The 12,709-nt window shown below is 37.7% G+C and overlaps 1 protein-coding gene across 7 annotated transcripts in view; it reads left to right on the top strand.

Moving 5' to 3' along the window:
• Window positions 1-12,709, top strand: part of CCDC148 (coiled-coil domain containing 148) — a 276,911-nt gene that overhangs the window by 88,671 nt on the left and 175,531 nt on the right. For 6 of the 7 annotated variants that reach the window (XM_042948861.1, XM_042948866.1, XM_042948863.1 and 3 more), the window contains 2 exons: window positions 1,041-1,136; window positions 1,215-1,396. In XM_042948861.1, the coding sequence (XP_042804795.1) occupies window positions 1,041-1,136; window positions 1,215-1,396 (278 nt within the window). Of the gene's footprint in view, window positions 1-1,040; window positions 1,137-1,214; window positions 1,401-12,709 lie in introns of those variants that run through there. The other variant, XM_042948867.1, reaches the window with a different exon arrangement.

The following is a 12,709-nucleotide window of genomic DNA, read 5'->3' as shown; positions in this document are numbered from 1 at the left end:
TTAGGTCTTAGTTTAAATGTTCTCTCCTCTGAGAAGCCTTTCCTGATCACCCATAGGAGAGAAGCTACAGTCATTCTCTATTATCTCACATTGTTTTTTAATTTTTTTTTAAAATTTATATATTTTTGAGAGAGAGAAAGAGAGAAAGAGAACAGGGGAGGGGCAGAAAGAGAAGGAGACACAGAATCTGAAGCAGGCTCCAGGCTCTGAGCTGTCAGCACAGAGCCTGACGTGAGGATTGAACTCCTGAGCTGTGAGATCATAACCTGAGTCGAAGTCACTTAACCAACTGAGCTACCCAGGCATCCCTACCTCACCCTGTTTTTACATCACCTACCTCCTTTTGATAATTTTCTTATCTATTTTTTTATGAGTGTACTGACTGCCTCCCCTGACTAGACCATAAGCTCCATGATCATAGTTGCACTAGATATAAACTTTTAGGTGATTTTTCTTACTATTTTTCAGTTATTCTGTAGTGTTGTTATATTGATTTTATAAATAATATATTTAAAATAATTTTAAAAAAATTTAATGTTTTATTTTTATTTTTGAGAGAGAGAGAGAGAGTGAGTGAGCAAGCAGGGGAAGGGCAGAGAGAGACGGAGACACAGAATCTGAAGCAGGTTCTAGGCTCTGAGCTGTCAGCACATAGCCTGACACAGGGCTTGAACCCATGAACTGCAAGATCATGACCTGAGCAGAAGTTGGACGCTCGACCAACTAAGCCACCCAGATGCCCCAATAATATATTTTTTAAAAAGGTATTAAAAACCCCATGTCCAGCTGGGGACTGGAGGCAGGGATGCTAGCGGAAGAAAGGGTGATTGAGCCAGAAATAGTCTGGTAAGCTCTCTGCCTTACCACAAACAAAATCCAAATGAGGGTATAGAGTGTCTATGACCCCACCATACTCCTAGCTCCATTTTTAGGATCGATGTCTGAAAGCCCCCTTCTGGTAAGCACTGCCTGGCTATGGCATCTCTTAAACCCTCTTCCACAGGTTCTCAAAGGGACTTTCTTTTATCTATATGTTACAGGTTGACTTTGTGAAGACACAATTGAAAGCTGTCTTTGAAAGACTTAGCCTGGAGCAACAGAAAATAGAAAACTATCTTTCAGACTGGAGTATGAAAGTAAGTGTGATGCATATAGTAATTTGTTTATCAATTTGTCATTTATGTTAAATAAAACAATCGTAAACTGTTTTTCAGATACTAGATCATTCTTCAGAAGAAAGATGTAACCAGCTTAGTGAAGTGCCCATGGAATTAGAAACCTTGGAATGCCCATACCCTGATTTAAAATCTTCAGTTCTTAATGAGTTCTATAACTTTACAGAGAAATATCAAAAGAAACTTCAAGATGTTGATCTGCAGTTAGAAGACATAGCCAGGTGATAAGATAAAGCTACTTGAATTGTGTCGATTTTTGCCACTCAATTTTTCTGTTGAAGGCTGCTATACTTCTGCTTTACTGTTTTCATAATTACTATGTGGTTGAAATGTAGTCAATCAATAAGTTTTTAGATTGACTATTTGTTGAATGAGGGTTCTCTTTCCTCTAAAGTAATTTCCCCAAACAATGGTTGTAAAAATTTTATAAGCTTGAAACATGATGAAAATACTCACCTCATTGAGCTCTTTACTACATAGTTAAGAAACAGTTTTGAAGCATGAATTTTTAGTAACTATGAATTTTGATTTTAAGACGTGAAGCTCTTCTTTAGTGGAAATTTATAAATCAGTACTAATAATAATTGACTGCAATGGAAAAATGTACCCATGGAATTATGTTACTTGTAATTCACTGTGATTTTGTTCTACAGTAAACACAAAATATGTTTTATAAAAATTTTTAAAACACATTACATTTTTTTAAGAAAATGGACTTTTAGTTGTATCTGAAAATGACAAATCCTCTTCTGAATAACAAATACAACATTAGGGGATTTAAAATTCACCTTTGACAGGGTCATCTTTTGTGGTGTAAATCCTTCTTTAAAAATATTTTTTTGGGGAGAGCACCAGGTGGGGGGACAGAGAGGGGGGCAGAGGATCCATACTGGGCTCTTCACTGACAGCAGTGAGTCCAGTGTGGGGCTTGAACTCACAAACTGTGAGATCATGACCTGAGCCTAAGTCAGACGCTCAACCGACTGAGCCACCCAGGTACCCTTTCTGTAGTGTAAATTCTATATTAAAATTAATTTAATGAATAAAGCCAGAAATGCCACTGTAGGGTCAGATCAATAGCTTACCTCATGTGTGTTTTGCATGTGAAGTTTCTGCAGAATATTTTATAGGAAAATATGCCTTTTATTCTAGTATATTGACCTCTAAATTCTCTTCAAAGAATATATATTTTAAAAGTTTTTTTTAATTTATTTTGAGAGAGAGAGCAGGGGGGAGGGGCAGAGAGAAAGGGAGAGAAAATCCTAAGCAGGCCCTGTGCTGCCAGTGCAGAGCCTGAAACAGGGCTCAAACCTATGAACCATGTTTATGACCTGAGCCCAAATTAAGAGTCAGATGCTTAACCGCCTGAGCCATCCAGTTACCACCAAAGAATATGTATGTTAAAAGAAAGGATAATTATTCAAGGGACACGTTTATAGTCAATTAAAGTAAGCCTTTTACTATATTTCTTATATTTCTTAATGTATTGCCTATAAGTGAAACTCCTTTATATGAAATTGCTAGTGTTAAGGAATAAGTGACAACAAGGAAAACCTTAAATCTTATCAAGTAGAGTTACTTGCTTTAGTAGCTTCTTGATCCAACTCTGGTTATAGCTTTTACTTGTCTTCATATACTAGGCAATCGTAGGTGAAGTCCAAACCTTTCCTGACCCAGGCTTTTTTCTTACATCTCTGTGGCAATGGTCGTGGTTCCTCCTGGGCAGAAACTTTTTGTTCTTCTAAGAGCCCCTACTCACCCTGCCTCTCTGCCTTCCTTTTTTTTTTTTTCTTCCCACCTTTCACTAAAGCTGGGAAAAATTAATAATATATCATTTATATGTGTTGATTGATTAATTACATTTTAATTGAAACTCAGTCACAATGAAATGTTAACTCAACCATGCACTTAGTTGAAGTCTCTAATTATAAAATAAACCTTCTCTCTCCTTTCCCCATCTCAACCTTGTTAAAGAGATTTTAGAGCTCATTAAGCAAGAGCGAGCCGGGTGTGGGTTTTGTTCTTTTGTTTTTCCAGGGGGATGCATTATAATCAGGCTGCTGTGGCTATTGTGAGAAATAAGCCCACTGACCCAATCAAAGGAGGGATACAGAGACTCAGAGCACAGTGAAATGAGGCTTTAATCAACATTCTTGCAAGAGCATTGTCTGATGGACAGGCACACTGGGGGCTGTTGCAGCAGGCAATTTATCTCCTAGCATGCAAGTCCCTCCCCTGGTTCCTCATTGGCTGAGTACTACAGATGTTACAGCCTTACCCGGAAGTCACCTATGCCCATGTAAGGCAAAAGTAGTCTGATTGGAACAAATGTATATTCCTTGAGGTGATGCACAGACTTCTTTGGCTCATGCTCATTGCAAAGCCCGTGGAAAATAAGCCTGTGAAATGGGAAGGGGGAAGAAAAAACAGGAAGTGAAGTGTGTAAGGGATTCAGACTCCATTGTGGGGGAGGAGGAGGGGTTTGTACATATTTCCAATAGGTTGTAAACCTATTGTTAACTAGACAGCACAACTTTTATTTGGTATTTATGAAAATGAATCATTTCACTTCTCACAGCTATGAAGAAGGTCAGTTTGAGTCCTACCTTTTATTTTATTTAATTTTTTAAATGTTTATTTATTTTTGAGAGAGAGAGAGACTGAGTGGGAGTGGGAAGGGGCAGAGAGAGAGGGAGACACAGAATCTGAAGCAGGCTCCAGGCTCTGAGCTGTCAGCACAGAGCCCAATGCAGGGCTCCAACTCATGAACCACAAGATCGTGATCTGAGCCGAAGTCAGATGCTTAACTGACTGAACCATCCAGGTGCCCCTTTGACTCCTTCCTTTTAAAGCATGTTGGCTGCCCCATTACACTTCCTCCCAGATGAATCTTGTCCCCCTAGAACATCTGGCTAGGATTGTGGTGTTTCTAGGTTAGCAGCTCCTAAACCTGGAAAAGTTTGCCTTAGCAGCCTGAAGTGGATGCTTTCCACTAAGACCTATCTTCACAGCCCATTTTCCTACCTTATTTTTCATCTGAACTCAGTTTCTGCTCTTCCTTTGTACAACACTGTATCACTCAGAAAAAAGTTGAGATACACAGTTCTATTGCCATTACTGAAGGTTAAGTAGAGAATATGATGGACATACATCACATGCTAAGTTTTCTTCAGCAGGAAGGTACACTGAGGAAAAAATAGCTTAGGAAAGCTTAGTGGAGGAAATAAAATTCGCTATAGGTTCAAAGAATGAGTAGAGTTTGGATAAGACAGGAGGCAGGGAGGACATTCTAAGAAGGGATGTTGCATGACTAGACTGCAAACCCCTTGAAGACAAAATAATTTATTAGCAGTATTTGTATCCTTAGCACCTGGCCCATCCTGGCACAGAGCAGCTTTCAAATAAATGATTGTTCCGTTGAGTTGAATTAAAGGTGAAAACAATGAAGGTAAGAGTGGCAAGGCATGTTAAGGGAGCAGTAGGAATTCACTTTGGAGGAATATAGGTTCATAAATTCTAGCTTAATAGTCTGTCACATATAATTATCCAGAATAAATTTTATATAATTACTGATATGTTTTGCTTGATGAAGATTCATTGGGAAATCCTTAACATACAGTGGTTTCTGCTAAGCTCCTTGGTAGGAGAGTCAACAGACAGACTAGACTAGAATATGGCCTTGCCTTTATGAAGTCTTAGAAAAGGGGTGCCTGGGTGGCTCAGTCGGTTAAGTGCCCGACTCTTGATCTCAGCTCAGGTCTGGATCTCAGGGTCATGAGTTCAAGCTCCACATGGGACACTGCGCTGGGAGTGAAGCCTACTTAAGAAAAAAAAAAAAAGAAAGAAAAAGAAAATAAAAGGCTTAGAATGTTTAGGGGAAGCAACAAACACACACACACATATCCTGACCAAATAAAGACTATGTGCAAGAGTCAACTGAAGAGACTATTTTACAAATATGCTGGCAATAAATGATGAAGCATCATAACACTAAATGCGTTTTCAGGAGTAGTTTTTTTGAAGAAGAAACTGGGAGAGTAACTGGGCTATTTTGAATAAATACAGAGGTGGTTGGCATCAGCAATCTGTGGTTGGTGGGCAGTAAGGCATGTAAATGTACTATTCTAATGAGTACAATGAATTATATGTTTAGCTATAGTATTAACTGGACCTCTACTTTGCCAGTATCTGCCAAGATTTTGATAAGGCCATTTTCTCCTTTGGGTCTAGTTATTAGGCCTTGTGAGAATTCATATAGATTGTGTGCATTTATGTCCATACCAGCACAAGTGATGGGTGCTTATTTTAAATAGATGCATAGTGCTGTGACATAAGGTTGAAATATCTGGGGGACATTTTTAAACTAAAATTTTCATTGGGCTAAAGACAGTGGATGCCATCATTAATCCCAACATTTATTTTAATTCTTTCTATTTTTTTAGCAGCTCACTGGTTTGGGTTGGAATGACTGTGTCCCCAGGTCCAAAGGTAGGCTCTGGTTGGGAGTGCGTACCAGTCAGTAACCTCATTTCCCTGAGCTACAGTGACTTGATTTTACTATGAGTGGCATGGAAAGCTACTGGGAGCAGAAGTGTGAGAGGATTTTGGAGTAACAAGACCTAACTTACGTTTTAGCAGGACCACTTTGGGAGTTGCTGTGTTTCAGATGGAAGCAGGGAGAAGCAAGAAAAGATTGAACACTTAGGAGATTATTAAAGTGGGAGATAATGGTGGTCTGGATCAGCACGTGGAGGTGGCATGAAATAGCCAGCCTTTGGACACATTTTAAGGATTTAGAGCCAACAGCATCTGCTGATAGAGTTCATTAGGCACATGAAAAAGAACAACAAAAGAATAGTCCAAAGTTTTTGGGTTGAGCAACTGAAAAATGGAGTTCCCATCAACTGAGATGGGGCAGACTGTAAACGATGTAGGGTTAGGCTGTGTGGAAGATCAGGTGTTCAGGTTTGGACATATTGAGTTTGAGATGCTATCAGATGTCTAAGTATAGATTTGTGAAGGCAGTCAGTTACATGACTTTGGTGTTCAGGAGAGAGATCTGAGCTGGAGATTCATGTTTGTGAGTCACCACCATGAAATTGGGTGTGATCACCGAAATAGTGAGTGAAGAGACAAAGGAGAGATCCCTAGAATCTGCTGACATTACAGAGTCAGTAAGAAGAGGGGTAACCAACACTGGGTGTCGAGAAAAGATCTGTGAGATATGAAGAAAACCAAGGAACTATGCTGTCCAGGAAGGCAAGTAGAGAGGGAGTGGTCAACAGTGTGAGCTGAGGAAGGATCATCACTGAGTAAATGCTGCTAAGTCAAATAATATACGACTGATAATTGACCCTTGGCTCTAGAGAACAAACAACTGTTGAGTCATTGGGAACAAATGCCTAATTGGGTTGGATTTAAGTGACTGGGAGGAGAGGATTGAAGACAACCTTGAATATTGTCTTGAAAGTTGAAGTACCTACAACTCTTCTGAGAATTTCTTTTGTAAAGGAGAGCAAGAAAGTAGGGCCAGACTTTTATGTTGTTGCTTGGTCTTTTGTTTTGCTTAAAATGGGGAAAATATTACTATATTTGATGCTGATGAGAAAAATCCAGTAATGGGATTTGGTACACAAGTAGGGGAAGAAACACTGATGGCTCATCTACTACAGTAACTGGTGGGGATGCAGAGCACATGGTGCAGGTGCTGAAGAGGTGAATAGATGTCATAGTGGCAGTCCATGGAACTCTGGGCGTGGTTCCAAATATACATGACAAAGAAGTTTACGAAGACCTCCCTGCTCATCAAAGCAATAAAATTTTTAAAAAATACTCAGATTTTGGGACACATGGGTGGCGTTGTTGTTTAACTATCCAACTTTTGGTTTTGGCTCAGGTCATGATCTCACAGTTCGTGGGTTCAAGTCCTGCATCAGGCTCTGTGCTGATAGTGTGGAGCCTGCTTGAGATTCTCTTTCTCTCTCTGCCTCCCTTGCTCATGCTCTCTTTTTCTCTCTCTCTCAAATTAAATAAATAAAACTTTAAAAAAAGATTTTTACCTACAAAATGGTAAAGCATTAAAAAAAATATCCAAGGTTGAAAATATGGAAGAAATGGGCATTTTTATACATGAATGGTATATAAACTCTTTTGGAAGGCAATCTGGCAATAAATCATCAAAAATTTATAAATGTGAATTATTGTTGTTTAGAAATAATCTTAGAGGGAATAATCATAGAAGTGAAATAAATAGGTGGTTTCAAGGATATTCAATATTTCCCCCCATTCTTTAATGATAGCAAAATCTTTGAAATGACTACATAGCCAACAGAAGATTAGCTTCATCATTTATGATCCATCCATGTAATGGGATACCACAGTCATTAATAATTATATTAAAAAAATTTTAATGACACAAATAACTGCAATATGTTGCTATGCAACTTAATTAAGGGTTAGGCCACAAAATAGTTTGTATGAAATGGATTCTCTTACATATTTTTTTTCTTTTCCCTCTGAAAGTGTTATTTCTACATCTATGTAGCTACAGAAAAAAGACTGGAAGCTTATCCAAATAAACAATAACAGTAGTTATCCCCAGGTAGTAAAATCATAAATAAATTCGACATACATGTTTTTCCCTGTTTGTAAAGCAAAAACACAGATTTTTAAAAATCCAAGTTAAAGAGTGAATTGATATGTAATGAGCACCCGTTACATGACATGACAAATACATGCCATTTTAATCCTCAACATAGGCCATTTAGACAACTATTTTACAGATGGAAAAACTACAGCTGAGTAGAAAGTGAACAATTTCTCCAAAGTTTCTGAGCTAGCAGATAGCTGAGCAGAATGAGTTTCTTCTGCTCATCTGTCTTGAACGCTTTTCCCTCACACCACACCACTTTGAGCATTTACATTTATCAATCACATTGGTAAATTGTGTTCACTGCTAGATAAGTAAGTACTGTGCAATAGAAGTACGATGCGAGATGTGGACCACATATATAATTTAACATTAAAACTTAAAAAAAATTTTTTTTTGAGAGAGAGCGAGAGAGAGTGCAGGGGAGGGATAGAGAGAGAGGGGACACAGAATCCAAAGTAGGCTTCAGGCTCGGAGCTGTCAGCACAGAGCCCGATGAGGGGCCAGAGCTCACAATCCACGAGATTATGACCTGAACCAAAATTGGATGCTTGACTGAGCCATCTAACACCCTATAATTTAACATTTTTAAGTGGCCATATTAAAATCTTTTTTAAAGAATGAAATTTATTTTAATAATATATTTCATTTAACGCAGTAGTTCCAAAACATTATAGTTTCAAGATACAATCAATATATTAAAATTATTAATCAGATATATTACATTCTGTTTTTCATAGAAAGTCTTTGAAATCTGGTTTCATTTTATATAAAATAAAATTTAATATTTCAAAGTCTTTGAAATATTATACTTGTAGCACATCTTAGTTGGGACTAGCCACATGTTAAGTCCTGAATAGCCACATGTGGCTCATGGCTACTGTCTTGGACAGTGTCCTTTAAAGGATATTGTCTTTTACTAAAACATAGTTTTTAAAAATCTGACTGCAATTGAACTTATTTCTTTATTCAATACGTGTGAAGCTATTTAGATTCTATTTAGTCTGTATTTCATTAGTAACGTGAAGACAAGTTTAATTGCTTGTTTTAGGCTCAGATGAGATTGTGGCTTTAATTTCCTAACATTTGGATGAATTAATCATATAGATGAGATATAATTGTCTGATGCTCCATTTAGCTATGTCAGATGTGAAGCCAATGTGCAGCAAAAGCTATAGAGTGATAACAAGTAATTTCTACGTTATTGTTTGATAGATATATTAAATTTTAATTATTGATCCGTAATTATTCTATTATTTTATGAGATCAGAATCTGAGTACTGTTTAAAATCAACAATGATTATAACAATTCTGTCCCTCTATGTGTATATTGCCAAGGCCCATAGTTTCATATTTTCTCAACTAAATTATTTCAATTTACTTGTTACTTGAAAGTTACTATTGGGGTGCCTGGGTGACTCAGTTGGTTAAGCGTCCGACTGTGGCTCAGGTCATGATCTCACTGTGCATTCGAGCCCCACAACCGGTTCTGTGCTGACAGCTCAGAGCCTGGAGCCTGTCTCAGATTTTGTGTCTCCCCTTCTCTCTGCTCCTCCCCCGCTCATGCTGTCTGTCTCTCTCTGGTGTGTTACTTAGTCACATAGGTTACATGACCCACTTGAGCAACATCCTGGGTCACTGCAACTCTCATTTTCTCTTGGCATATTCCAACATGGATTGTCCAACCTGGCTTGGAATTTATATTTGTTACAGGGAGGTAATAGTTGTAGACTATCGTTTTATTTTTTGTCATGTATATTTAATATCTTTCTCTTAAAATAAACACATCATTGAAAATACTTTATGATGGGGCGCCTGGGTGGCGCAGTCGGTTAAGCGTCCGACTTCAGCCAGGTCACGATCTCGCGGTCCATGAGTTCGAGCCCCGCGTCAGGCTCTGGGCTGATGGCTCGGAACCTGGAGCCTGTTTCCGATTCTGTGTCTCCCTCTCTCTCTCTGCCCCTCCCCCGTTCATGCTCTGTCTCTCTCTGTCCCAAAAATAAATTAAAAAAAAAACAAAAACGTTGAAAATACTTTATGATTAATTTTTTATAATTTTTTTAATGTTTATTTTGAAAGAGATAGGGAGAGACAGAGTGTGAACAGGGGAGGGGCAGAGAGAGAGGGAGACCCAGAAACCGAAGCAGACTCCAGGCTCTGAGCTGTCAGCACAGAGCCCGACGCAAGGCTGGAAGTCACAAACCACGAGATCATGACCTGAGCCGAAGTCTGACGCCCAACCGACTGAGCCACCCAGGCGCCCCAATTACTTTATGATTCTTAAATCAAAAGCCATATGTGGTGATTGTTCAACCTACTTTGGGTTTGTCGTGGGAAGAAAGTATATTTTAAATTCTTTTGGCTATAGTGGAATGCATTTTATCAAGGGAACAAATGGATGCAATTTTTGTAAGATACCCTAAAAACTAGTCTTGGAGTTTGCCTTGCTTAATTAATAACAGAGTCTGTACATTTACTTGGATGTTATGTTTATTTAAATGTATCTGTGAAACTATGTCTGAGAATAGTGGTTATAAATTTCTAGGTCAACAGACTTTATAGTTAGTATCATTGCAGCCCACACCTACCTTCTTGGTATAATTGTTTCAACTAGAAACTACACAGTGTAGTGGTGTATAAGGCTACATTTTTAATAGTTTTGGAAACTGAAGAATCTGTGTTTTAAGGGATGAAGGAGTAAGAGCCATTTATGAGAGGCTTCTGTTCTTTGCTTGATGTGAAATCATATTAATCTTGAGTAAATCAGATTGGAGAAAATGGAAACATAGCAGCTTGACAGATTTGTGTCCAGGACAATTGACATATGTTATTTTTTAACGTGGATAAAACAGATAGAATTTATTATTAAAATAATAAAATACATGTAACTAAAAACAAAGATAAGATTAAAACTTCTATGGACAGACTTGTCAAACTTTGACAAGAGAAGAATTATAATGCTATATTATATATCAAATCAATTGCATATAACAAGGCTTTCCTACTCCTTATAACTTGAGGTCCAACTGTGGATATATATAATCCTTTTGAGGAAACCATATCATTAGAACTGAGACTATGGAGAACCAGTAATGTAATAAATTATCATCATGAGTGTGGCCTGAGGGGAAGGGGAAGAAAAAAAAGAAATTATAATCACCACCTTCATAGGTTTATGTCTACTTGCCATATTAGTGCCTATATAAGAACATAAAGTTAAATATTGTTAATGTCTAAAAAATAATGAACTGAGAAAGAGAACCATCAGGCTTCTAATCCACTCATACTTTCTTCATGAGTACTGGTAGTTGGTTTGAGGTGATATGATAGCATTTTTATGTGGCATTTAAAATTTCAAAAGCCTGGGACATCTGGTTGGCTCAGTTGGTAGAGCATGTGACTCTTGATCTTAGGGTTGTGAATTCAAGCACCACTTTGCAGGTGGAGCCTACTTTAAATAGATGATAGATGATAGATAGATAGATAGATAGATAGATAAAATTTCAAAAGTCCTATGGTTAATTAAATTTTTCCTCATGCTATCTCAAAGAAATAGGCCAGTTTTATTATTCTTGTTTTTGAACCTGGAAAATGGAGTCATAATGCCTATATAAGTAACTTTATTCACTTCAACTGTATTGCACTTAAAAATCTTCTTGCTTCCCCAAAATTAAGAATAACATGGTAACATGGAGACAAATTCTGGCTCAATAGGGTTAAAAAATAGAGCTTACCATATGTTTTCATTCTTATGTGGATCCTGAGAAACTTAACAGAAACCCATGGGGGAGGGGAAGGAAAAAAAAAGAGGTTAGAGTGGGAGAGAGCCAAAGCATAAGAGACTCTTAAAAACTGAGAACAAACTGAGGGCTGATGGGGGGTGGGAGGGAGGGGGGGGTGGGTGATGGGTATTGAGGAGGGCACTTGTTGGGATGAGCACTGAGTGTTGTATGGAAACCAATTTGACAATAAATTTCATATACTGAAAAAATAAATAAATAAACATTAAAAAAATAAAAAAATAAAAAGCTAAAAAAATAAAAATAAATAAAAAAATAGAGCTTATAATGTGTTTATAGATTATCTTGTCTTTACTGATTCTGTTCATTTGAGTTTGAGCTGTTTTTGTTGAGTTTGGGTTTTTGTCTTTAAAATGGCCCTTGATGTTGAACACCTGTCTGTTGCCAATCATCTGAGGAATGTTAGTGTAGATGGTGGTCTCTGGATACATTGGATCTGCATCTCTTCATCCTTCATAGTACTTTCCTTCCAAAGCAATATTAGGATGCCACATTTTATTTTATTTTATTTTATTTTATTTTATTTTATTTTATTTTATTTTATTTTATTTTAATATGAAATTTATTGTCACATTGGTTTCCATACAACACCCAGTGCTCATCCCAACAGGTATCCTCCTCAGTGCCCATCACCCACTTTCCCTTCCCTCTCACCCCCCATCAACCCTCAGTTTATTCTCAGTTTTTAAGAGTCTCTTATGGTTTGGCTCCCTCCCTCTCAATTTTTTTTTCCCTTCCCCTTCCCCATGGTCTTCTGTTAAGGTTCTCAGGATCCACCTAAGAGTGAAAACATATGGTATCTTTCTCTGTATGACTTATTTCACTTAGCATAACACTCTCCAGTTCCATCCATGTTGCTACAAAAGGCCACATTTCATTCTTTCTCATTGCCACGTAGTATTCCATTGTGTATATAAACCACAATTTCTTTATCTATTCATCAGTCGATGTACATTTAGGCTCTTTACATAATTTGGCTACTGTTGAAAGTGCTGCTATGAACATTGGGGTACAAGTGCCCCTATGCATTAGCACTCCTGGATCCCTTGGGTAAATTCCTAGAAGTGCTACTGCTGGGTCATAGG

The sequence above is a fragment of the Panthera leo genome, chromosome C1 (assembly GCF_018350215.1).
Source record: "Panthera leo isolate Ple1 chromosome C1, P.leo_Ple1_pat1.1, whole genome shotgun sequence".
Lineage (NCBI taxonomy): Eukaryota > Metazoa > Chordata > Mammalia > Carnivora > Felidae > Panthera > Panthera leo.
The sequence above is the reverse complement of the archived record's forward strand: the minus strand, read 5'-3'. Positions and strand labels throughout refer to the sequence as shown.